Source organism: Pristiophorus japonicus, chromosome 12 (assembly GCF_044704955.1).
Source record: "Pristiophorus japonicus isolate sPriJap1 chromosome 12, sPriJap1.hap1, whole genome shotgun sequence".
NCBI lineage: Eukaryota > Metazoa > Chordata > Chondrichthyes > Pristiophoridae > Pristiophorus > Pristiophorus japonicus.
The window spans coordinates 152,082,722-152,110,581 of NC_091988.1; the positions used below are offsets into that span (position 1 = coordinate 152,082,722).

Below are 27,860 nucleotides of genomic sequence, written 5' to 3' on the forward strand. Positions count from 1 at the left end.
AAGGATGTCTCGGAGCGGGTGCAGGACATTCTAAAAAGGGAGGGAGAACAGCCAGTTGTCGTGGTGCACATTGGTACCAACGACATAGGTAAAAAGAGGGATGAGGTCCTACGAAACGAATTTAAGGAGCTAGGAGCTAAATTAAAAAGTAGGACCTCAAAAGTAGTAATCTCGGGATTGCTACCAGTGCCACGTGATAGTCAGAGTAGGAATCGCAGGATAGCGCAGATGAATATGTGGCTTGAGCAGTGGTGCAACAGGGAGGGATTCAAATTCCTGGGGCATTGGAACCGGTTCTGGGGGAGGTGGGACCAGTACAAACCGAACGGTCTGCACCTGGGCAGGACCGGATCCAATGTCCTAGGGGGAGTGTTTGCTAGTGCTGTTGGGGAGGATTTAAACTGATATGGCAGGGGGATGGGAACCAATGCAGGGAGACAGAGGGAAACAAAAAGGAGGCAAAAGCAAAAGACAGAAAGGAGATGAGGAAAAGTGGAGGGCAGAGAAACCCAAGGCAAAGAACAAAAAGGGCCACTGTACAGCAAAATTCTAAAAGGACAAAGGGTATTAAAAGAACAAGCCTGAAGGCTTTGTGTCTTAATGCAAGGAGTATCCGCAATAAAGTGGATGAATTAACTGTGCAAATAGATGTTAACAAATATGATGTGATTGGGATTACGGAGACGTGGCTCCAGGATGATCAGGGCTGGGAACTCAACATCCAGGGGTATTCAACATTCAGGAAAGATAGAATAAAAGGAAAAGGAGGTGGGGTAGCATTGCTGGTTAAGGAGCAAATTAAGGCAATAGTTCGGAAGGACATTAGCTTGGATGATGTGGAATCTATATGGGTAGAGCTGCAGAATACCAAAGGACAAAAAACGTTAGTGGGAGTTGTGTACAGACCTCCAAACAGTAGTAGTGATGTTGGGGAGGGCATCAAACATGAAATTAGGGGTGCGTGCAATAAAGGTGCAGCAGTTATAATGGGTGACTTTAATATGCACATAGATTGGGTTAACCAAACTGGAAGCAATACGGTAGAGGAGGATTTCCTGGAGTGCATAAGGGATGGTTTTTTAGACCAATATGTCGAGGAACCAACTAGGGGGGAGGCCATCTTAGACTGGGTGTTGTGTAATGAGAGAGGATTAATTAGCAATCTCGTTGTGCGAGGCCCCTTGGGGAAGAGTGACCATAATATGGTGGAATTCTGCATTAGGATGGAGAACGAAACAGTTAATTCAGAGACCATGGTCCAGAACTTAAAGAAGGGTAACTTTGAAGGTATGAGGCGTCAATTGGCTAGGATAGATTGGCGAATGATACTGAAGGGGTTGACTGTGGATGGGCAATGGCAGACATTTAGAGACCGCATGGATGAACTACAACAATTGTACATTCCTGTCTGTCGTAAAAATAAAAAAGGGAAGGTGGCTCAACCGTGGCTATCAAGGGAAATCAGGGATAGCATTAAAGCCAAGGAAGTGGCATACAAATTGGCCAGAAATAGCAGAGAACCCGGGGACTGGGAGAAATTTAGAACTCAGCAGAGGAGGACAAAGGGTTTGATTAGGGCAGGGAAAATGGAGTACGAGAAGAAGCTTGCAGGGAACATTAAGACGGATTGCAAAAGTTTCTATAGATATGTAAAGAGAAAAAGGTTAGTAAAGACAAACGTAGGTCCCCTGCAGTCAGAATCAGGGGAAGTCATAACGGGGAACAAAGAAATGGCGGACCAATTGAACAAGTACTTTGGTTCGGTATTCACTGAGGAGGACTCAAACAACCTTCCGGATATAAAAGGGGTCGGAGGATCTAGTAAGGAGGAGGAACTGAGGGAAATCCTTATTAGTCGGGAAATTGTGTTGGGGAAATTGATGGGATTGAAGGCCGATAAATCCCCAGGGCCTGATGGACTGCATCCCAGAGTACTTAAGGAGGTGGCCTTGGAAATAGTGGATGCATTGACAGTTATTTTCCAACATTCCATTGACTCTGGATCAGTTCCTATGGAGTGGAGGGTAGCCAATGTAACCCCACTTTTTAAAAAAGGAGGGAGAGAGAAAACAGGGAATTACAGACCGGTCAGCCTGACATCGGTAGTGGGTAAAATGATGGAATCAATTATTAAGGATGTCATCGCAGTGCATTTGGAAAGAGGTAATATGATAGGTCCAAGTCAGCATGGATTTGTGAAAGGGAAATCATGCTTGACAAATCTTCTGGAATTTTTTGAGGATGTTTCCAGTAGAGTGGACAAGGGAGAACCAGTTGATGTGGTATATTTGGACTTTCAGAAGGCTTTCGACAAGGTCCCACACAAGAGATTAATGTGCAAAGTTAAAGCACATGGGATTGGGGGTAGTGTGCTGACATGGATTGAGAACTGGTTGTCAGACAGGAAGCAAAGAGTAGGAGTAAATGGGGACTTTTCAGAATGGCAGGCAGTGACTAGTGGGGTACCGCAAGGTTCTGTGCTGGGGCCCCAGCTGTTTACACTGTACATTAATGATTTAAACGAGGGGATTAAATGTAGTATCTCCAAATTTGCGGATGACACTAAGTTGGGTGGCAGTGTGAGCTGCAAGGAGGATTCTATGAGGCTGCAGAGCGACTTGGATAGGTTAGGTGAGTGGGCAAATGCATGGCAGATGAAGTATAATGTGGATAAATGTGAGGTTATCCGCTTTGGTGGTAAAAACAGAGAGACAGACTATTATCTGAATGGTGACAGATTAGGAAAAGGAGAGGTGCAACGAGACCTGGGTGTCATGGTACATCAGTCATTGAAGGTTGGCATGCAGGTACAGCAGGCGGTTAAGAAAGCAAATGGCATGTTGGCCTTCATAGCGAGGGGATTTGAGTACAAGGGCAGGGAGGTGTTGCTACAATTGTACAGGGCCTTGGTGAGGCCACACCTGGAGTATTGTGTACAGTTTTGGTCTCCTAACCTGAGGAAGGACATTCTTGCTATTGAGGGAGTGCAGCGAAGGTTCACCAGACTGATTCCCGGGATGGCGGGACTGACCTATCAAGAAAGACTGGATCAACTGGGCTTGTATTCACTGGAGTTCAGAAGAATGAGAGGGGACCTCATAGAAACGTTTAAAATTCTGACGGGGTTACACAGGTTAGATGCAGGAAGAATGTTCCCAATGTTGGGGAAGTCCAGAACCAGGGGACACAGTCTAAGGATAAGGGGGAAGCCATTTAGGACTGAGATGAGGAGGAATTTCTTCACCCAGAGAGTGGTGAACCTGTGGAATTCTCTACCACAGAAAGTTGTTGAGGCCAATTCACTAAATATATTCAAAAATGAGTTAGATGAAGTCCTTACTACTAGGGGAATCAAGGGGTATGGTGAGAAAGCAGGAATGGGGTACTGAAGCTGCATGTTCAGCCATGAACTCATTGAATGGCGGTGCAGGCTAGAAGGGCCGAATGGCCTACTCCTGCACCTATTTTCTATGTTTCTATGTTTCTATGAAATCAGAGAATCTGACTCGCTGACTTGACTTCTGGGTTTTGCTCACGCAATACCATCCCTCCCCCCCGCCCCCGCCTGCTCAGAAGCTGCTTGCACATTAATATCGGGGCCAAAGTCTCTTTAAAACAAGTATACAAATACATTGACTGTGAAACCATATTAGCAGGCAATAGTGTACAGGTTCATCTGAAATTCTTTGATATATTGTTCGAGTTAAATTTTAGATAAATCTGTTAACTGCTTGTACACTGATATCGCACCATGTAATTTTAAGGCTAATGTTTTCATACTTTATCCTGACTTGCTTCATTCCTATACACAGATTAATGCATGGGGCAACAGCACAGAGACAGGGGAAATATATCATACAGGGGGGAAAAAAATCAAATAAAGATATAATAGTATTGGTATTCCCTTGGTGAATTATTTAACCCACATAATTCATAATCAAAATATATTAACTATGTGCTGTTTCTGTATTTCTCACCTAGATATGTGTGTAACAACAGTAATGAACAAATTGAAAGTCTGATAATCTGGAAGCACTGAATGTGAGAGGAAAAAAATCACAAATATCTTAAACATTAATGTAATTCTATCAGACAATATTGAACAAGACCAATTTACGCTGCTGCTGAAAACTGCAACTTGCAGGGAGGGGTAATTGGCGCAGCCGCAGCACGAGATTTCCACACACATTTTACGTCGGCATAAAGCTGCAGCGTACCCTTTAATGGGTGCCTGTGATAGGGACTGTGGCTCTTGTATCCCTTTAAATGGACTGTACCATGTTGTGAGTTGCGGTGAATGTTGAATTTCCCCGCGGACTCACCGAATTTCGCGCCAGCTTGTCTCGCCGCCGTTATTTAAAACTACAAAACGGGCGCGGGGCCGAGTCTGTCAACCCGGGGGAGTGGGTGAACCCGCGGGCGGCAACTGGCGGGAGGACGGGCGCGGGTGGGCCGCTCCAGAAAATGGCCGCCACCATGAAGAAAACGGTGAGTGAGTGCGGCCGGACCCAGAAGGAGAGGGAGAGGAGGAAAAAAAGGAAGGAAGAGAGAGAGAGAGAGAGAGAGAGGGGGAGGAGGGGGGGGGGAGCGACACCGACACCCGGGCTCGTAGTAACCCCACGCCGCCCCCCAGGGTGCGGGGCACGGGGCTTGCAGGAACCCCAGGCCGCCTCCACGTCTGGCGGACCGTTTCCCTCCGGGGCTCCGGGAGGCAGTGAGTGCGGACCCGGGGGATGAGGGAGGGAGGGAGGGAGGGAGGGAGGGAGCGAGCGAGCCCGGGGGATGGGGTCCGCACCACCCGGCCCCGGCTCTCCCACCTAATGTTATTGAGCAAAGAAGTTTGGCGCTTAGGGTCCAATGATTTCTGATCTGAATCACAGACCGATTTGTCCCAAGTGCCTTGTGTTTTGCCAACCCGGATTTCGGTGTGGGTTGCATATGTCCAGTTGAATAGGTTACCAACTGATCTTGTATATGGTAAAAGCCCTGCATGTATGTATACTTAATGCCGTCACAGTACATTTCTACACGCGCTATTTAACACATTTAATATTAAAATATGACAAAGGAAGTAATGATCAAACTGTGTGGTGTTCCAGTCAGACCACACCGAGAGTTTCTAGCTCTGGTCACCAAGACACAAAGGAGATATTCAAACATTTGAATCGAGTAGATACCTAAACTCGCTGGAGAAATACCACCAACGATGTCTCCGCAAGATCCTACAAAACCCCTGGGAGGACAGACGCACCAACATTAGCGTCCTCGACCAGGCCAACATCCCTAGCATTGAAGCACTGACCACACTTGATTAGATCTGCTGGGCAGGCCACATAGGCCACATTGTCCACATGCCAAAAAAAGTTAAAAAAAAAGGGCAGTTAAAAAATGTTTGGAGTGTCCCCCAGATTGGAGGGCACTTGACTTAACTGTTTTATTGTTCTCCAACCAAAAGAGTTGTCCACATGCCAGAAGCGAGACTCCCAAAGCAAGCGCTCTACTCTGAACTCCTTCACGGCAAACGAGCCAAAGGTGGGCAGAGGAAACGTTACAGTGACGCCCTGAAAGCCTTCCTGATAGTGCAACGTCCCCACTGACACCTGGGAGTCCCTGGCCAAAGACCTCCCTAAGTGGAGGAAGATCTCTGCTCTTATCACCGAGAGCATGCAGAAATCAAGCGCAGGCAGTGGAAAGAGCGTGCAGCAAATCTCTCCCACCCTCCCTTGCCCTCAACGACTTTCTGTCCCACCTGTGATGGGGACTGTGGCTCTTGTATTGGACTGTTCAGCCACCTAAGGACTAGTGTTTTGGAGTGGAAGCAAGTCTTCCTCGATTCCGAGGGACTGCCTATGATGATTCAAACATTTGGATGCTGTGCAATGAAGATCTATAAAGCTGATCCCCATTCTTCAAGCTCTCATTTTTGAGGAACAACTGGAGAAACTTGGGATTTTCAGTCTGAAAGGCAATGGCTGAGCAGTGATCTTATAGATTTTAAATAGCATGAAAAAGGCAAATCTGGAAAATTACTTGAAACGGTGGGAGTAGAGCAAAGGGTAACCAGTTTAAACTAGTAAAAGGCAAATTACGACTGATAGCTGGAAATTCTTTAGAGTACTTAACGCATGGAATAAACTCCTGGGTAGAGTAATGAAAGCCAAAACCTTGGAACTGTGTGTATGCTGCAATAGGGGACTTGTCATTTAGGATGAATGAGCTGAGATGAGGCAAATGGTCTCTCGTCTGTAATTATAGAAAGAAAGAGATACTTGCATTTATATAATGCATTTCATGACCTCGGGATGTCCCAAAGCACTTTATAGTCAATTACGTACTTTTGAAGTGTTGTCACTGTTGTAATATAGGAAACACTAATTTTATAGAATCATAGATATTACAGCACAGAAGGAGGCCATTCGGCCCATCATGTCTGTGCCGACCGACGAAGAGCAATCCAGCCTAATCCCACTTTCCTAATCTTCTGAAATTGATGAATGCCTACCTAATGGTGCATGCAGGAACGTAGTATGAATGTGCTATCCTTTGGCCAATTGGAATTTTAAGATCCAGATTTTGGTGTCTCTTATTATTGGTGAGTGTGGGAGAGAAGATGTATTGTCTGTCATTTGTGTCAAACTGGTAACACAATAGTGCACAAATGAGAATCACTGTCGAGACTCATTCATTCCTCCCCGTTCTTTCAATGTTTCAAATCTTGCATCATAAAATTAGAAATATTATTTTTCCTACAACAATTTGTGCTAAATTTATCTTCATATAGTATCTTTTTTTTTTAAAACCTCAACAACCCATAGAATGGTTACAGCACAGAAGGAGGCTATTCAGCCCATCAAGCCCGTGCCAGCTCTCTGCAAAAGCACTTCAGCCTGCCCTTTTTCTGTAGTCCTGCAATCTTTTTCCTTCACAACCACAAGCCTTTTAGGATCCATTCTCTTGTTCTCAGATTTATTCGAATATTGGACAAGTTGTGTATCCCAACTATTCTGTAATTTTAAACCGGTTTGATATATTGAAATCTGCCTCCAATACTAACTTTATATTATAAAGTTATGAAAGAAACCTGCATGCTCATATATTCAGTCATTGTATTTGGGGAAAAATGCCTGCATATTACATTCTGGCATAATTGGTTTCAGTTAAAGAAAAATGTGTTCAGTTTATTTAAATACAGCCCTTTCAAATTATGTAAAATGAATAAAGTACATCATTTCTACCATTTGAAATGAATGTGATTGAGTCAATTATCATGTAGTATCACAACCAATGTTATCTATCGATTTAGAAACATAGAAACATAGAAAATAGGTGCAGGAGTAGGCCATTCGGCCCTTCTAGCCTGCACCGCCATTCAATGAGTTCATGGCTGAACATGCAACTTCAGTACCCCATTCCTGCTTTCTCACCATACCCCTTGATTCCCCTAGTAGTAAGGACTTCATCTAACTCCTTTTTGAATATATTTAGTGAATTGACCTCAACAACTTTCTGTGGTAGAGAATTCCACAGGTTCACCACTCTCTGGGTGAAGAAATTCCTCCTCATCTCGGTCCTAAATGGCTTCCCCCTTATCCTTAGACTGTGTCCCCTGGTTCTGGACTTCCCCAACATTGGGAACATTCTTCCTGCATCTAACCTGTCTAACCCCGTCAGAATTTTAAACGTTTCTATGAGGTCGCCTCTCATTCTTCTGAACTCCAGTGAATACAAGCCCAGTTGATCCAATCTTTCTTGATAGGTCAGTCCCGCCATCCCGGGAATCAGTCTGGTGAACCTTCGCTGCACTCCCTCAATAGCAAGAATGTCCTTCCTCAGGTTAGGAGACCAAAACTGTACACAATACTCCAGGTGTGGCCTCACCAAGGCCCTGTACAATTGTAGCAACACCTCCCTGCCCTTGTACTCAAATCCCCTCGCTATGAAGGCCAACATGCCATTTGCTTTCTTAACCGCCTGCTGTACCTGCATGCCAACCTTCAATGACTGATGTACCATGACACCCAGGTCTCTTTGCACCTGCCCTTTTCCTAATCTGTCACCATTCAGATAATAGTCTGTCTCTCTGTTTTTACCACCAAAGTGGATAACCTCACATTTATCCACATTATACTTCATCTGCCATGCATTTGCCCACTCACGTAACCTATTGAAGTCGCTCTGCAGCCTCATAGAATCCTCCTTGCAGCTCACACCGCCACCCAACTTAGTGTCATCCGCAAATTTGGAGATACTACATTTAATCCCCTCGTCTAAATCATTAATGTACAGTGTAAACAGCTGAGGCCCCAGCACAGAACCTTGCGGTACCCCACTAGTCACTGCCTGCCATTCTGAAAAGTCCCCATTTACTCCTACTCTTTGCTTCCTGTCTGACAACCAGTTCTCAATCCATGTCAGCACACTACCCCCAATCCCATGTGCTTTAACTTTGCACATTAATCTCTTGTGTGGGACCTTGTCGAAAGCCTTCTGAAAGTCCAAATATACCACATCAACTAGTTCTCCCTTGTCCACTCTACTGGAAACATCCTCAAAAAATTCCAGAAGATTTGTCAAGCATGATTTCCCTTTCACAAATCCATGCTGACTTGGACCTATCATATTACCTCTTTCCAAATGCACTGCGATGACATCCTTAATAATTGATTCCATCATTTTACCCACTACCGATGTCAGGCTGACCGGTCTGTAATTCCCTGTTTTCTCTCTCCCTCCTTTTTTAAAAAGTGGGGTTACATTGGCTACCCTCCACTCCATAGGAACTGATCCAGAGTCAATGGAATGTTGGAAAATAACTGTCAATGCATCCACTATTTCCAAGGCCACCTCCTTAAGTACTCTGGGATGCAGTCCATCAGGCCCTGGGGATTTATCGGCCTTCAATCCCATCAATTTCCCCAACACAATTTCCCGACTAATAAGGATTTCCCTCAGTTCCTCCTCCTTACTAGACCCTCCGACCCCTTTTATATCCGGAAGGTTGTTTGTGTCCTCCTCAGTGAATACCGAACCAAAGTACTTGTTCAATTGGTCCGCCATTTCTTTGTTCCCCGTTATGACTTCCCCTGATTCTGACTGCAGGGGACCTACGTTTGTCTTTACTAACCTTTTTCTCTTTACATATCTATAGAAACTTTTGCAATCCGTCTTAATGTTCCCTGCAAGCTTCTTCTCGTACTCCATTTTCCCTGCCCTAATCAAACCCTTTGTCCTCCTCTGCTGAGTTCTAAATTTCTCCCAGTCCCCGGGTTCTCTGCTATTTCTGGCCAATTTGTATGCCACTTCCTTGGCTTTAATGCTATCCCTGATTTCCCTTGATAGCCACGGTTGAGCCACCTTCCCTTTTTTATTTTTACGACAGACAGGAATGTACAATTGTTGTAGTTCATCCATGCGGTCTCTAAATGTCTGCCATTGCCCATCCACAGTCAACCCCTTCAGTATCATTCGCCAATCTATCCTAGCCAATTGACGCCTCATACCTTCAAAGTTACCCTTCTTTAAGTTCTGGACCATGGTCTCTGAATTAACTGTTTCGTTCTCCATCCTAATGCAGAATTCCACCATATTATGGTCACTCTTCCCCAAGGGGCCTCGCACAACGAGATTGCTAATTAATCCTCTCTCATTACACAACACCCAGTCTAAGATGGCCTCCCCCCTAGTTGGTTCCTCGACATATTGGTCTAAAAAACCATCCCTTATGCACTCCAGGAAATCCTCCTCTACCGTATTGCTTCCATTTTGGTTAACCCAATCTATGTGCATATTAAAGTCACCCATTATAACTGCTGCACCTTTATTGCACGCACCCCTAATTTCATGTTTGATGCCATCCCCAACATCACTACTACTGTTTGGAGGTCTGTACACAACTCCCACTAACGTTTTTTGTCCTTTGGTATTCTGCAGCTCTACCCATATAGATTCCACATCATCCAAGCTAATGTCCTTCCGAACTATTGCCTTAATTTGCTCCTTAACCAGCAATGCTACCCCACCTCCTTTTCCTTTTATTCTATCTTTCCTGAATGTTGAATACCCCTGGATGTTGAGTTCCCAGCCCTGATCATCCTGGAGCCACGTCTCCGTAATCCCAATCACATCATATTTGTTAACATCTATTTGCACAGTTAATTCATCCACTTTATTGCGGATACTCCTTGCATTAAGACACAAAGCCTTCACGCTTGTTCTTTTAACACCCTTTGTCCTTTTAGAATTTTGCTGTACAGTGGCCCTTTTTGTTCTTTGCCTTGGGTTTCTCTGCCCTCCACTTTTCCTCATCTCCTTTCTGTCTTTTGCTTTTGCCTCCTTTTTGTTTCCCTCTGTCTCCCTGCATTGGTTCCCATCCCCCTGCCATATCAGTTTAAATCCTCCCCAACAGCACTAGATTTAATGAACAATGGAAAATGAAGAATATCTGCCCCACAGTCATTTGATAAAGAACAATAAACATAATCTGATATGATATGCAATCTGCCGAAACAAGCCTACATTAGGGGAGAAGAAGCACCAAAAATTGTGACTGCTCCTTTGTATCTTTTACAATGGCCTGGATTTTGCGATAAGCAGTGAGGAACACCGCTTGCCATTCACTATGCTAACAGCTGCCCTGTTTTCACAGGTTTTTGCGTATAGACTTGCTGGCCTCCAGTGTCTGATCCAGCCTGGCACCCTTTACAGTCGATCTGTGGAGCCTCTGAGCATGTTATTAACAGCGAGGCTTTTCAATCAATCAGATTGAAGAATCCTCACTGTGACATGCAGTCTAAACTAGGAATTATAAATTAGGAGCATAGAAGGAGGCCATTTCAGCCAATTGTCGGCCGGTGTGGACACAAAGAGCCACATGGCCCTCAGTCAACAGCCCTGAAGGTTATATATCATCATCCATCATCATCATAGGCAGTCCCTCGAAGCGAGGATGACTTGCTTCCACGCCAAAAAGGGATGAGTTCACAGGTGTTTGAAGGACCCAATATTCCAGATTCCAAACTACATCTTGAAGGGTGGAAGATGCCTGTGCATGGATTTTTTTAAACATGTGGTGGCCATTGCACACCAGCCACCACATGGGTTTGACAGAGCTAGGTCTTGGTCCAGTAGCAAGGATTACCCAAGACGACTGGAGACCAGCTCTGCTGCACGGACCTATGAACAATGGCAGACAGGTAAAGATTATCCGGCCCAACCAGTCTGCCCCACACAACGGCGATACCCCATGTATCGCAATATTTTACACTCCACCCTACCCGGAGCCATACGATCTCCTGGGAGAGGCAAAAAAACAGATTTAAAAACCCAGGCCAATTAGGGAAAAATCTGGGAAAATTCCTCTCCGACCCATCTAGGCGATCAAAACTAGTCCAGGAGATCACTCTGGCCGTATTAGATTCCTTGAAATACTTATCATTGTATCTTCACCAGCCAACAAGAGGTTATCCAGTCTAATCCCACTTACCAGCTCTAGGTCCGTATCCCTGCAGGTTGCGGCACTTCAAGTGCCCATCCAAGCGCCTTTTAAATGTGGTGAGTGTTTCTGCTTCTATCATCTTTCTAGGCAGTGAGTTCCAGACCCCCACAATCCTCTGCGGGAAGACGCTTCCCCTCAAATCTCTCAACCTTCCATCAACCACCTTAAACCTCTCGTAATTGACCCCTCCACCAAGAGAAAAAGGCCCTTGCTATCCACTATATCCAGGCCTGTTGATGAGGTCTCCCCTCTGCCTCCTCCGTTACAAGGAGAACAAACGCAGCCTATCCAATCTGTCCTCGTAGCTAAGATTCTCCATTCCAGGCAGCATCCTAGTAAATCTCCTCTGCACCCTCACCAGTGCAATCACATCCTTCCTATAATACGGCAACCAGAACTGCACGCAGTATTCCAGCTGTAGCCAAACCAGTGCACTATACAATTTAAGCATAACCTCCCTGCTCTTGTATTCTATGCCTCGGCCAATAAAGGCAAGCATTCTGTATGCCTTCTTTACGGGGTTGGGGGTAATATATTAGCATGGATAGCGATTGGCAAATGAACAGAAAACAGAGTCGGGATAAATGGTTCATTCTCTGGTTGGCAATCAGTAACTAGTGGGGTGCCGCAGGGATCAGTGCTGGGACCCCAACTATTTACAATCTATATTAACGACTTGGAAGAAGGGATCGAATGTAACATAGCCAAGTTTGCTGACTATACAAAGATGGGAGGAAAAGCAATGTGTGAGGAGGTCACACAAAATCTACAAAAGGCCATAGACAGGCTAAGTGAGTGGGCAAAAATTTGGCAGATGGAGTATAATGTTGGAAATTGTGAGGTCATGCATTTTGGCAGAAAAAAATCAAAGAGCAAGTTATTATTTAAATGGAGGAAGATTGCAAAGTGCTGCAGTACTGCGAGACCTGGGGGTACTTGTGCATGAAACACAAAAGGATAGTATGCCGGTACAGCAAGTGATCAGGAAGGCCAATGGAATCTTGGCCTTTATTGCAAAAGGGATGGAGTATAAAAGCAAGGATACAGTTATACAGAGTATTGGTGAGGCCACACCTGGAATACTGCGTGCAGTTTTGGTTTCCATATTTACGAAAGGATATACTTATTTTGGAGGCAGTTCAGAGAAGGTTCACTTGGTTGATTCTGGGGATGAGGGGCTTGACTTATGAGAGTAGGTTGGGCCTTTACTCATTGAATTCAGAAGAATGAGAGGTGATCTTATCGAAACTTACAAGATTATGAGGGGGCTTGACAAGGTGGATGCAGAGAGGATGTTTCCACTGATGGGGGAGACTAGAACTCGGGGGGCATAATAGAATAAGGGGCTGCCCATTTAAAACTGAGATGAGGAGAAATTTCTTCTCTCAGTGGGTTGTAAGTCTGTGGCATTCACTGCCTCAGGGAGCTGTGGAAATTGGGACATTGAATAAATTTAAGACAGAAATAGACAGTTTCTTAAACGATAAGGGAATAAGGGATTATGGGCAGGGAAGTGGACCTGAGTCCACGGCCAGATCAGCCATGATCGTATTAAATGGCGGGGCAGGCTCGAGGGGCAGTATGGCCTACTCCTGCTCTTATTTCTTATGTTCTTATGTTAACCACCTTTATAAGAACATAAGAATTAGGAACAGGAGTAGGCCATCCAGCCCCTCGAGCCTGCTCCACCATTCAACAAGATCATGGCTGATCTGGCCGTGGACTCAGCTCCACTTACCCGCCCGCTCCCCATAACCCTTAATTCCCTTACTGGTTAAAAATCTATCTATCTGATTTGAATACATTCAATGAGCCAGCCTCAACTGCTTCCTTGGGCAGAGAATTCCACAGATTCACAACCCTCTGGGAGAAGAAATTCCTTCTCAACTCGGTTTTAAATTGGCTCCCCCGTATTTTGAGGCTGTGCCCCCTAGTTCTAGTCTCCCCGACCAGTGGAAACAACCTCTCTGCCTCGATCTTGTCTATCCCTTTCATAGAAACATTATTTTAAATGTTTCTATAAGATCACCCCTCATCCTTCTGAACTCCAACGAGTAAAGACCCAATCTACTCAATCTATCATCATAAGGTAACCACCTCATCTCCGGAATCAGCCTAGTGAATCGTCTCTGTACCCCCTCCAAAGCTAGTATGTCCTTCCTTAAATAAGGTGACCAAAACTGCACGCAGTACTCCAGGTGCGGCCTCATCAATGCCCTGTACAGTTGCAGCAGGACCTCACTGCTTTTGAACTCCATCCCTCTCGCAATGAAGGCCAACATTACATTCACCTTCCTGATTACCTGCTGCAACTGCAAACTAACTTTTTGGGATTCATGCACAAGGACCCCCAGGTTCCTCTGCACCGCAGCATGTTGTAATTTCTCCCCATTCAAATAATATTCCCTTTTACTGTTTTTTTTCCCAAGATGGATGACCTCATATTTTCTGACATTGTATTCCATCTGCCAAACCTTAGCCCATTCGCTTAACCTATCTAAATCTCTTTGCAGCCTCTCTCTCTCGTCTACACAACCCGCTTTCCCACAAACCTTTGTGTCATCTGCAAATTTGTTACACTACACTCTGTCCCCGCTTCCAGGTCATCTATGTATATTGTGAACAGTTGTGGTCCCAGCACTGAACCCTGTGGCCCACCACTAACCACCGATTGCCAACCTGAAAAGGACCCATTTATCCCGACTCTGCTTTCTGTTAGTTCGCCAATTCTCTATCCATGCTAATACATTTCCTCTGACTCCGCGTACCTTTTATCTTCTGCAGTAACCTTTTGTGTGGCACCTTATCGAATGCCTTTTGGAAATCTAAATACACCACATCCATCGGTACACCTCTATCTACCATGCTCGTTATATCCTCAAAGAATTCCAGTAAATTAGTTAAACATGATTTCCCCTTCATGAATTCATGTTGCGTCTGCTTGATTGCACTATTTCTATCTAGATGTCTCGCTATTTCTTCCTTAATGATAGCTTCAAGCACTTTCCCCACTACAGATGTTAAATTAACCGGCCTATAGTTACCTGCCTTTTGTCTGCCCCCTTTTTTAAACAGAGGTGTTACATTAGCTGCTTTCCAATCTGCTGGTACCTCCCCAGAGTCCAGAGAATTTTGGTAGATTATAACGAATGCACCTGCTATAACTTCCACCATCTCTTTTAATACTCTGGGATGCATTTCATCAGGACCAGGGGACTTGTCTACCTTGAGTCCCATTAGCCTGTCCAGCACTACCCCACTAGTGATAGTGATTATCTCAAGGTCTTCCCTTCCCACATTCCCGTGACCAGCAATTTTTGGCATGGTTTTTGTGTCTTCCACTGTGAAGACCGAAGCAAAATAATTGTTTAAGGTCTCAGCCATTTTGACATTTCCCATTATTAAATCCCCCTTCTCATCTTCTAAGGGACCAACATTTACTTTAGTCACTCTTTTCCGTTTTATATATCTGTAAAAGCTTTTACTATCTGTTTTTATGTTTTGCGCAAGTTTACTTTCGTAATCTATCTTTTTTTTTTATTGCTTTCTTAGTCATTCTTGGCTGTCGTTTAAAATTTTCCCAATCTTCTAGTTTTCCACTAACCTTGGCCACTTATATGCATGCATTGGTTTTTAATTTGATACTCCTTTATTTCCTTGGTTATCCCTTCTCTCACTGCCCTTTTTCACTGGAATCTATTTTTGTTGAGCACTACGAAAGAACTCCTTAAAAGTCCTCCAATGTTCCTCAATTGTGCCACCATTTAGTCTGTGTTCCCAATCTACTTTAGCCAACTCTGCCCTTATCCCACTGTAGTCCCATTTGTTTAAGCATAGTATGCTCGTTTGAGACACTACTTCCTCACCCTCAATCTGTATTACAAATTCAACCATACTGTGATCACTCATTCCGAGAGGATCGTTCACTAGGAGATCGTTTATTATTCCTGTCTCATTACACAGGACCAGATCTAAGATAGCTTGTTCCCTTGTAGGTTCTGCAACATACTGTTCTAAGAAACAATCCCATATGCATTCTATGAATTCCTCCTCCAGGCTACCCCATGCGATTTGATTTGACCAATCGATATGTAGGTTAACTGCCGTTCCTTTTTCACATGCCTCCATTACTCCCTTGATTATTGCCCGCCCCACCGTGAAGTTATTATTTGGGGGCTTATAAACTACGCCCACCAGTGACTTTTTCCCCTTACTATCTCTAATCTCCACCCACAATGATTCAACATTTTGTTCATTAGAGCCAATATCGTCTCTCGTAACTGCCCTGATATCATCCTTTATTAACAGAGCTATCCCACCTCCTTTCCCTTCTTGTCGATCTTTCCGAATTGTCAGATACCCCTGTATGTTTAATTCCCAATCTTGGCCACCCTGCAACCACGTTTCTGTAATGGCCACCAAATTATACCCATTTGTAATGATTTGTGCCGTCAACTCATTTACTTTATTTCGAATGCTGCGTGCGTTTAGGTAGAATGTTTTAATAGTTTTTAAACCATGATTTTTAGTTTTGACCCCTCCTGCAGCCCCTTTATATTCATACATATTGTCCCTTCCTATCACCTTGTGGTTTACACTTACCCCAGTGCTACTCTGCTCTGTTGCCTCCTGCCTTTTCCATTCTTTCTTGGGGTCCTGTTCATCTGAGCTCTCACCAACTCTAACTAGCTCAGAGCCCTCTCCTGGGTTCCGAATACTCCTCGCATTGAGGCACCGAGCTTTCATGCTTGCCTTTTTATTACACTTTGACTCTTTAGAATTTTGCTGTACAGTGGCCCTTTTTGTTTTTTGCCTTGGGTTTCTCTGCCCTCCACTTTTACTCATCTCCTTTCTGTCTTTTGCTTCTGTCTCCATTTTGTTTCCCTCTGTCTCCCTGCATTGATTCCCATCCCCCTGCCATATTAGTTTAACTCCTCCCCAACAGCACTAGCAAACACTCCCCCTAGGACATTGGTTCTGGTCCTGCCCAGGTGCAGACCGTCCGGTGTGTACTGGTCCCACCTCCCCCAGAACTCACCCATGATTATTGCTTTTCCCTTTTTTTACAAACCTCCATTTTTTCCTGGTTTATGCTCCAACCAACAGAGTTGCTACTGTTAGGGGGTCTATAGACTATGCCCACCAGTGACTCTTTCCCCTTATTATCCCTCATCTCCACCCAAACTGTTTCAACATTCTGATCATTTGAGCCAATATCGTGTCTCTCTATTGCAGTGATTCCATCCTTTATCAACAGAGGTACCCTACCTCCTTTTCCTTTCTGTCTGTCCTTCCGGATTGTCAAATACCCCATAATATTTAATTCCCAGTCCTGGTCACCTAACAACCATGCCTCTGTCATGGCTATCAGATCATACCATTTGTCTCAATTTGTCAACTCATCTATTTTGTTACAAATGCTACTTGCATTTAGACAAAGTGCCTTTAAATTTGTTTTTTTTACCCTTTTTTCCTGCTTGTTTCCTCCTGCAAACTCACATTTATTTTTGCTTATAATTCCAGCTTTACTCCCTTCCCTACTGGATCTATTTTCAGGTTCCCATTCCCCTGCCAAGCTTGTTTAAACCCTCCCCAACAGCAGTAGCAAACCGGCCCGAGAGGATATTGGTCCCGGCTCTGTTGAGATGCAACCTGTCCGGCTTGTACAGGTCCCACCTCCCCCAGAAGCGGTCCCAATGCCTCAGGAAACTAAAGCCTTCCCACCTGCACCATCTCTCCAGCTATGTATTCATGTGCTGCATCCTCCTATTTCTGTACTCACTAGCTCCTGGCACTGGGAGTAATCCGGAGATTACTACCTTTTGAGGTCCTGCTTTTTAATATCTCTCCTAGCTCCCTAAACTCTGCCTGCAGGACCTCATCCCTCTTCCTACCTATGTCATTGGTACTAATGTGGACCATGACCTCTGGCAGTTCACCCTCTCTCCCCAGAATGCCCTGCAGCCGCTCAGTGACATCCTCGACCCTGGCACCAGGGAGGCAACATTCCATCCTAGAGTCATGTCTTCGGCCGCAGAAACGCCTGTCTGCTCCCCTGACTATTGGATCCCCTACCACTATAGCGCTTCCATTCTTTTTCATCCCCGCCCCTGTGCAGCTGAGCCACCCGTGGTGCCATGGACTTGGCTCTGGCTGCACTCCCCAGAGCCACCATCACCCTCACCGGCACTCAGAACAGAGTACCGGTTGGAGAGGGAGATGGACTCAGGGAAATCCTGCACTATCTGCCTAGTCCTCCTCTTCTGTCTAGGGATCACCCAAACTCTATCTGCCTGCACACTCTTAAGCTGTGAGGTGACTGCCTCTAAAAACGTGCTATCCATGTAGCTCAGTCTCGCGGATGCACCGCAGTGACTCCAGCCATCGCTCAAGCTCCAAAACACGAAGCTCGAGTTGGTGCAGCTGGAAACCACTCCTGCACACGTGGTCGTCCCGGCTGCGCGAAGCAGCCAGGATTTCCCACATGCCACACAATGGACAATGCACGGGACTGAGCTGCCCTGCCATCCCTCTAGTTGCACTCTCAACTATCAAGTAGAGCTAAACTCAAAACCTTAGTAAAATACACCCAGCCGCTACTCTGCAAACAGCTGGTTCTCCTTAGATAATAAAGATCACTCATATATTTACTTGCAGTTCCTAACTTACAACAATGCCATAGGTTTCTTAAAGGAAAGAAAAATCATACCTCCTATATTCAAGTCTAGATCATTGATGTATACCACAAAAAGCAAGGGACCCAGTACTGAGCCCTGCGGAACCCCACTGGAAACATCCTTCCAATCACAAAAACATCCATCAACCATTACCCTTTGCTTCCTGCCTCTAAGCCAATTTTGGATCCAAATTGCCACTTTGCCCTGGATCCCATGGGCTTTTACCTTTGTGACCAGGCTGCCATGTGGGAATTTATCAAAAGCTTTGCTAAAGTCCATATACTCTCCTGGTTACCACCTCCTCAAAATTCAATTAGATTTAAATCATGTACAGAAAGCCAAATAAAGATTGCAAAAGAAAGATAGGATTAAGAGAGAGATTAAAAAATATATATTTTTTAAAATCTCCAATGCTAATTAAATTCTGAAAGCATGAACATAAGAACATAAGAATTAGGAACAGGAGTAGGCCATCTAGCCCCTCGAGCCTGCTCCGCCATTCAACAAGATCATGGCTGATCTGGCCGTGGACTCAACTCCACTTACCCGCCTGCTCCGCGTAACCCTTAATTCCCTTATTGGTTAAAAATCTATCTATCCGTGACTTGAATACATTCAATGAGCTAGCCTCAACTGCTTCCTTGGGCAGAGAATTCCACAGATTCACAACCCTCTGAGAGAAGAAATTCCTTCTCAACTCGGTTTTAAATTGGCTCCCCGTATTTTGAGGCTGTGCCCCCTAGTTCTAGTCTCCCCGACCAGTGGAAACAACCTCTCTGCCTCGATCTTGTCTATCCCTTTCATTATTTTAAATGTTTCTATAAGATCACCCCTCATCCTTCTGAACTCCAACGAGTAAAGACCCAGTCTACTCAATCTATCATCATAAGGTAACCCCCTCATCTCTGGAATCAGCCTAGTGAATCATCTTTGTACCCCCTTCAAAGCTAGTATATCCTTCCTTAAGTAAGGTGACCAAAACTGCACGCAGTACTCCAGGTGCGGCCTCACCAATACCCTATACAGTTGCAGAAGGACCTCCCTGCTTTTGTACTCCATCCCTCTCGCAATGAAGGCCAACATTATATTCGCCTTCCTGATTACCTGCAAACTAACTTTTTGGGATTCATGCACAAGGACCCCCAGGTCCCTCTGCAGCGCAGCATGTTGTAATTTCTCCCCATTCAAATAATATTCCCTTTTACTGTTTTTTTTTCCCAAGGTGGATGACCTCACACTTTCCGACATTGTATTCCATCTGCCAAACCTTAGCCCATTCGCTTAACCTATCTAAATCTCTTTGCAGCCTTTCTGTGTCCTCTACACAACCCGCTTTCCCACTAATCTTTGTGTCATCTGCAAATTTTGTTACACTACACTCTGTCCCCTCTTCCAGGTCATCTATGTATATTGTAAACAGCTGTGGTCCCAGCACCGATCCTTGTGGCACACCACTAACCACTGATTTCCAGCCCGAAAAGGACCCATTTATCCCGACTCTCTGCTTTCTGTTAGCCAGCCAATTCTCTATCCATGCTAATACATTTCCTCTGACTCCGCGTACCTTTATCTTCTGCAGTAACCTTTTATGTGGCACCTTATCGAATGCCTTTTGGAAATCTAAATACACCACATCCATCGGTACACCTCTATCCACCATGCTCATTGTATCCTCAAAGAATTCCAGTAAAGTAGTTAACATGATTTCCCCTTCATGAATCCATGTTGCGTCTGCTTGATTGCACTATTCCTATCGAGATGTCCCACTATTTCTTCCTTAATGATAGTTTCAAGCATTTTCCCCACTACAGATGTTAAACTAACCGGCCTATAGTACCTGCCTTTTGTCTGCCCCCTTTTTTAAACAGAGGCGTTACATTAGCTGCTTTCCAATCCGCTGGTACCTCCCTAGAGTCCAGAGAATTTTGGTAGATTATAACGAATGCATCTGCTATAACTTCCGCCATCTCTTTTAATACCCTGGGATGCATTTCATCAGGACCAGGGGACTTGTCTACCTTGAGTCCCATTAGCCTGTCCAGCACTACCCCCCTAGTGATAGTGATTGTCTCAAGGTCCTCCCTTCCCACATTCCTGTGACCAGCAATTTTTGGCATGGTTTTTGTGTCTTCCACTTTAGCTCCTAGCTCCTTAAATTCGTCTCGTAGGACCTCATCCCTTTTTTTTTTTACCTATATTGTTGGTACCAATGTGCTCCACGACAACTCGCTGTTCACCCTCCCTTTTTAGAATGTCCTGCACCCGCTCCGAGACATCCTTGACCCTTGCACCAGGGAGGCAACATACCATCCTGGAGTCTCGGTTGCGGCTGCAGAAACTCCTATCTATTCCCCTTACAATCGAATCCCCTATCACTATCGCTCTCCCACTCTTTTTCCTGCTCTCCTGTGCAGCAGAGCCAGCCACGGTGCCCTGAACTTGGCTGCTGCTGCCCTCCCCTGATGAGTCATCCCCCTCAACAGTACTCAAAGCGGTGTATCTGTTTTGCAGAGGGATGACCGCAGGGGACCCCTGCACTACCTTCCTTGCACTGCTCTTCCTGTTGGTCTTCCATTCCCTAGCTGGCTGTGGACCATTCACCTGCGGTAAGACCAACTCGCTACACATGCTACTCACGTCATTCTCAGCATCGTGGATGCTCCAGAGTGAATCCACTCTCCGTTCCAATTCCACAACGCGGTCTGTCAGGAGCTGGAGGTGGATACACTTCCTGCACACATTCCAGTGTCCCTGAGTTCCCACATGGTACAGGAGGAGCATATCAAGTGACCGAGCTCTCCTGCCATGACTTAACCCTTAGATCCACTTAAATTGGCAACAACAATGCTAAAGTTTACTCACTGTTATAGAAGAGAAAAAAGAAAAACTACTCGCCAATCACTTATCCCCTTGGCTGTGATGTCACCTTTCTGTTTCCATGTTTGTAAAACTAAATTTTCAGGGCCAGAGAGGATGTTTAGCAGTAATTATGACTGACCACACCATTAAAAATTTACCATCCCTAACTTTTTCCAGCATATTTATTGGGAAATAAAGTACCACAACTTCACACCAATACATTGATTTCAATACTGAGTCTGTCGGCTAGGTACTATTCCACTGGAGACTGTGGACTGCAATTCCAGATTTCCAATTTTACCTGCGCTTGTGCGTACTCTGGAAGTTGCTGTCTAATTTACTCCATAATAACGGTGAATGCTGTTAGCCTCACCGTTATTCTCAAAGTCTGGGCTATAGCTACAAAGTAGAAGATGCTGGGATTTGCACAAATAATTCCAATCAACATTCATCAAGTCCAAGTCTACAAGATATGATTTTGAAGTAATGTCTTGTTCCCTTTTGACACCCGGCTTTCAAAATAATTGGTAATCTTTTCTCCCCAACCATTACAAATAGGCAGAGAATTTCTCCTATGTGGGAATCATAAAATATTAGTGGCACCCTTGTGTACATAATGGAAGGAGGAGTTTTTGAAAGGACTATAAAACCAAATTATTAGATGTTAAAATAAAGCACCAGCAGTAAAAAAAAAGTCATTGCTCCTCACTATATTTTAATGTGCAAAATGTCAGAGGACAATCTTGCACTATAAAGTTTTGGTATTTTATGGCTCTGAGGCTGAATGTTAAGCAGGGAACTTCACCTTGTTAACTGCTGAAAAGCCTCCAATAGAACAGTAGTCTCAGCATTTTATGTTTTGTATGGAAGAGGAGAAGAGTACAAAAAGTAAAGACAGGCAGCCCTATGTTACTGTATTGGGGCAAAATGTAAATTCAACGGGCCAGAATTTGCTGAAACCATAATAGCGTGTGGACGATGCAAGTTGTTAATGTGCAAATTGGCCAGCAACTTGCGCTGAGGAATTGCGAATCGCCACAAGTTGCTGAATGATTTGCCCCGCTCCGTCATTAGCTTTGCAAAAATGGCATCTTGCACTTAACTTCCCTGTGAGTTATATGACCTTGCTGCATTTGCACATTAATTGCCCATTAAACCTGCCACAGAAAGTAAAGTAAATTACTTAACAGCACAAGAACCCTTTCAACAACATGATAATTGTTCATTACTGCTAATCAATCTCTCTGGCCCAGAAAGTGAACAGTTCAAAGTGTGGAGTCTCATTCCTTCAGGTCGTGAATTGTTGGAGATTTTTTAAAAAGTCAAATTTTAACTTTTTACATTTTCTTTCTCTTCTGTTCTATCTTTTTTCCTCTCAATCCAATCTTTCATTCTTTACTTTTCCTTCCTTTTTTACTTTTCTTTCCATGCCTGATTTGATATTGAATTCACCCTCCTCTCAGTCCATCCTGTTTATTTCTCAATCCTTAAATCTCATTTGTTAAGGAGATGCACTGCTGGCCCATCGTTATCTGTTCGCACGTGCAGAAACTTTGTGGGCAAAAAAACTTTTGAGTTGAAGGGTGCAGGAAAAAGTCCAACTAAGCAGGCATGCTGTGAGATGCCCTGCTCCAGCAAATTCTGGCCCAATATGTTAAGTCTTATTTAAGAGGTTTGTGTGGGCCTCATGGAGTACAAAGTTTGTCATGGCATTTTATAATATATAGCTTCTAGTACACTGTAATTGCCAAGCAGCTGCCTTGTGATTCCATAGTAGGTAAGTCAGATGGAAATGTTTCACTAGCTCCTGCAACTGCTGTTCTGCCAGTTAATAATAAAGGACAGAAATGTGTGAAGTTACTACCTGTATGCAGTAGTACTCATTTTGCCCTCAACTTCATTTTTCCCTCAATTGGAATGTATAGTTGGACTACAATATATGGTAGACATACAGATCAATAGTAGTTAATAATTTAAGTATTTGTTTTGTTTTAAAACATTTGTAAGTAAGGTGGACTTTGCCAAACGATACTCTTGAGGCATATGCCAGAGCTATAATATATTCAGTCAACGGGATTGTAGCAATGTGTGAAGACTCGCATGTCCCATCAAATGTGGGGTGTGTATAGGATTTCGACCTGGGGGGATGGGGGGTGAAAACAGCACAGTGGAAATTATACAATTAGTGAAGTATAGAAAATAGGTGCAGGAGTAGGTCATTCGGCCCTTCGAGCCTGCACCAGCATTCAATACGATCATGGCTGATCATGCAACTTCAGTACCCCATTCCTGCTGTCTTTCCATACCCCTTGATCCCTTTAGCTGTAAGGGCTACATCTAACTCCCTTTTGAATATATCTAACAAACTGGCCTCAACAACTTTCTGCGGTAGATAATTCCACAGGTTAACAACTCTCTGAGTGAAGAAGTTTCTCCTCATCTCAGTCCTAAATGGCTTGCCCCTTATCCTTAGACTGTGACCCCTGGTTCTGGACTTCCCCAACATCGGGAACATTCTTCCTGCATTTAACCTGTCCAATCCCGTCAGAATTTTATATGTTTCTATGAGATCCCCTCTCATTCTTCTAAATTCCAGTGAATATAAGCCTAGTCTAGTTTACCAGGCACCATGTAGATAGTTTCATTGGACTGCTGTCCCAGATCAATATTGTGTAAGCCTTTGTTTCTGATTTGTAGTGCAGAACCTTATCACTCAGTTCCTGGCTGAGGAGTATTGACATGACTGCATTTGTAAGAATGTTAGTTTGTAAACCAATACAGCAGTGACTTATTTTTCACATCTTCTGTCCTTAAATGGATGCTTTCAAGCTGTTGTATCTAGTTTCTTGTATATAGGTGTCTGGTTTTGCAGTAAGTTTTAGATTTAATCGTGTAAATTGTATTCAATAAATAGATTTACTGGTCCATTTACCTCAAAATCAACTTAAATTAGTGAAATCTTCAATATCCACACTCCCAAGTTATTTACCTTCTTGAATATCCATCCAGAATTTTTGCAGGATAAAATCTTGCATGAGACATCACATCATTGTTTGGCTTGCAAACATTCTCTCTTGTCTGAAATAATCCACCGTCACAGGCAAAGAAAGATTCAATTGATTTATATTATAGGTGTTTGTAATTGCTCTGTGCTTGGAATGTTGCTCTGCAATATCTGCAAGACCAACATTTGTGGACTCTGAGTTACCTGTCAACTTTCACTTTCCACTGGAGTGGTCCCTTCATTTGCAGTGAGTAATTGGACATTCCACTGTGCACAAAAGAACTCATCCCATCTCGGCAAAACATAAGCATATTGGGAGTGGAAGTTACTCAGGCCTGAACTACTGGCAGCTTTTGGGACTGCAGTTTTCCAATAATTAAGGTAGAATTTAGTTTCTAAAACTCTTCCAATGTGGTGGGTAGTAGGGCATATTAATTTACTGTAAGTAGTTCCACACAATACAACAAATAGGAGAAATGCAGTAAATGATGCCTTGCACTGTGCTATTGTGCACTACATTTGTGCATTCATTTGTTAGCTTTGAGATCCTACTTGCCAGATGTTACCGAGTAAACATTACATGATGCAATTTAGATCTCTGGATATTTTGAAGTTGGAAGCAATATGCATATGAAATGATGTGTGTGTATTAACCATAAAAATTAATTTGTTTTATAGGCAGTAGAAGATGTGAATGTTACCTTTGAAGACCAACAGAAAATTAACAAGTTTGCAAGAAATAATAACAGACTCATAGAACTTAAAGAAGAAATAGAACTGAAAAAGGTAAATGCAGAGTTCTGCTATGAATAGGATTTGGGGAGAATTTATTATTCAGCTCTGTTAAAATGTCTGAGATATAACCCAGTATGTATATATTGAATCTCTGTTATCCATGGTTGGTCCTTGTACAGAATAGCTGTAAATGCATTACCACAACAACTTGTATTTACATAGTGCCTTTAACGTAGTAAAACGTTCCCTCTTCGAAGTGCTCCTACCAGCGGGCACTGACTGCCTCTCTGTCCTTGATGAGCACATCTTCGTTCTTGGCCAGCAGTGGGGAAGGGCTTGGTCCGTAGGTGGTGTTGACTGCGCTAAAGAATCCTCGCACATCGTAGTTGTCGGCTAGTTGCTGGATTTCTTACGCTTTCTTCACCCACCATCTGTTCTTTAGGTCGCAAATTTTTTGTTGGACCTCGGCCTTCAGGCGTTTGTAGACCTGCTTTCTTGCTCTCGAGTTGTGTTGTTTCCAGTTCAAGCCTTGTGCTTGCGACTTATTAGCTCCTGGTCATTCTCGTCGAACCAGTTTTGGTGTTTGCTGGTCGAGTGACCGATCGTCTCTTCACAGGTGATAATTATGGAGGCCTTGAGGGCAGACCAGGCGCTGTGGACACTGCGTCTCTGGGAGTCGTCAGGTTGGCAGTGAGGCGCTGGCTGAACAGGGCTTTCTTAGCAAATCTTTGTGTGCTCCGGCATTGATTTTCCTGCGACATTGTTTCTGTGGCCAAGGTTAGTGGGAAACTAGAGGATTGGGAAAATTTTAAGCAACAGCAAAGAATGACTAAAAAAGCAATAAAGAAAGGGAAGATAGATTACGAAGGTAAACTTGCGCAAAACATAAAAACAGATAGTAAAAGCTTTTACAGATATATAAAACGGAAAAGAGTGACTAAAGTAAATGTTGGTCCCTTAGAAGATGAAAAGGGGGATTTAATAATGGGAAATGTGGAAATGGCTGAGACCTTAAACAATTATTTTGCTTCGGTCTTCACAGTGGAAGACACAAAAACCATGCCAAAATTTGCAGGCCACAGGAATGTGGGAAGGGAGGACCTGGAGACAATCACTATCACTGGGGGGGGTAGTGCTGGACAGGCTAATGGGACTGAAGGTAGACAAGTCCCCTGGTCCTGATGAAATGCATCCCAGAGTATTAAAAGAGATGGCGGAAGTTATAGCAGATGCATTCGTTATAATCTACCAAAATTCTCTGGACTCTGGGGAGGTACCAGCAGATTGGAAAGCAGCTAATGTAACACCTCTGTTTAAAAAAAGGGGGCAGGCAAAAGGCAGGAAACTATAGGCCGGTTAGTTTAACATCTGTAGTGGGGAAAATGCTTGAAGCTATCATTAAGGAAGAACTAGCAGGACATCTAGATAGGAATAGTGCAATCAAGCAGACGCAGCATGGATTCATGAAAGGGAAATCATGTTTAACTAACTTACTGGAATTCTTTGAGGATATAACATGCATGGTGGATAGAGGTGTACCAATGGATGTGGTGTATTTAGATTTCCAAAAGGCATTCGATAAGGTGCCACACAAAAGGTTACTGCAGAAGATAAAGGTACGCGGAGTCAGAGGAAAAGTATTAGCATGGATAGAGAATTGGCTGGCGAACAGAAAGCAGAGAGTCGGGATAAATGGGTCCTTTTCCGGTTGGAAATCAGTGGTTAGTGGTGTGCCACAGGGACCAGTGCTGGGACCACAACTGTTTACAATATACATAGATGACCTAGAAGAGGGGACAGAGTGTAGTGCAACAAAATTTGCAGATGACACTAAAATTAGTGGGAAAGTGGGCTGTGTAGAGGACTCCGAGAGGCTGCAAGGAGATTTGGATAGGTTAAGCGAATGGGCTAATGTTTGGCAGATGGAATACAATGTCGGAAAGTGTGAGGTCATCCACCTTGGGGGGGGGGGGGGGGAAACAGTAAAAGGGAATATTATTTGAATGGGGAGAAATTACAACATGCTGTGGTGCAGAGGAACCTGGGGGTCCTTGTGCATGAATCCCAAAAGGTTAGTTTGTAGGTGCAGCAGGTAATCAGGAAGGCAAATGGAATGTTGGCCTTCATTGCGAGAGGGATGGAGTACAAAAGCAGGGAGGTTTTGCTGCAACTGTATAATGTATAGGTAAGGTCGCACCTGGAGTACTGCGTGCAGTTTTGGTCACCTTACTTAAGGAAGGATATACTAGCTTTGGACGGGGTACAGAGACAATTCACTAGGCTGATTCCAGAAATGAGGGGGTTACCTTATGATGATAGATTGAGTAGACTGGGTCTTTACTCCTTGGAGTTCAGAAGGATGAGGGGTGATCTTATAGAAACATTTAAAATCATGAAAGGGATAGGCAGGATAGAGGCAGAGAGGTTGTTTCCATTGGTAGGGGAGACTAGAACTAGGGGGCACAGCCTCAAAATACAGAGGAGCCAATTTAAAACCGAGTTGAGAAAGAATTTCTTCTCCCAGAGGGTTGTGAATCTGTGGAATTCTCTGCCCAAGGAAGCAGTTGAGGCTAGCTCATTGAATGTTTTCAAGTCAAAGATAGATAGATTTTTAACCAATAAGGGAATTAAGGGTTACGGGGAGAGTGTGGGTAAGTGGAGCTGAGTCCACGACCAGATCAGCCATGATCTTATTGGATGGCGGAGCAGGCTCGAGGGGCTAGATGGCCTACTCCTGTTCCTAATTCTTATGTTCTTATGTTGCCGTCGCTGTTTTAGGGCTACGTTGATGGTGATAACAGAGCGGACTAGGCAGTGGTCCGTCTAGCCTTGGACAACATGGACCATTTTCCATACCTCGGGAGTCTACTGTCAACAAGGGCAGACGTCGACGACTAGGTCCAACACCGTCTTCACTGTACCAGTGCAGCCTTCGGTCACCTGAGGAAGAGAGTGTTTGAAGATCAGGACCTCAAACTCGCCCTCCAATATGGATCAGAGCCATAGATTATGTACAACAGGCACCTCAAAACACTGGAGACGTACCACCAACGCTGCCTCCGCAAGATCTTGCAGATCCATTTGCAGGATA

General features: G+C 44.2%; 1 protein-coding gene across 1 annotated transcript in view; it reads left to right on the forward strand.

Annotated features, from left to right (window-relative positions):
• The first annotated feature begins 4,278 nt into the window (after window positions 1-4,278).
• The window catches only part of pfdn4 (prefoldin subunit 4), a 30,450-nt gene continuing 6,868 nt past the window's right edge, over window positions 4,279-27,860 (forward strand). Inside the window, exons 1-2 of the mRNA XM_070895016.1 lie at window positions 4,279-4,488; window positions 24,713-24,820. Coding sequence (XP_070751117.1) covers window positions 4,465-4,488; window positions 24,713-24,820 — 132 coding nt within the window. The 5' untranslated portion in view covers window positions 4,279-4,464. The remainder of the gene's footprint in view (window positions 4,489-24,712; window positions 24,821-27,860) is intronic.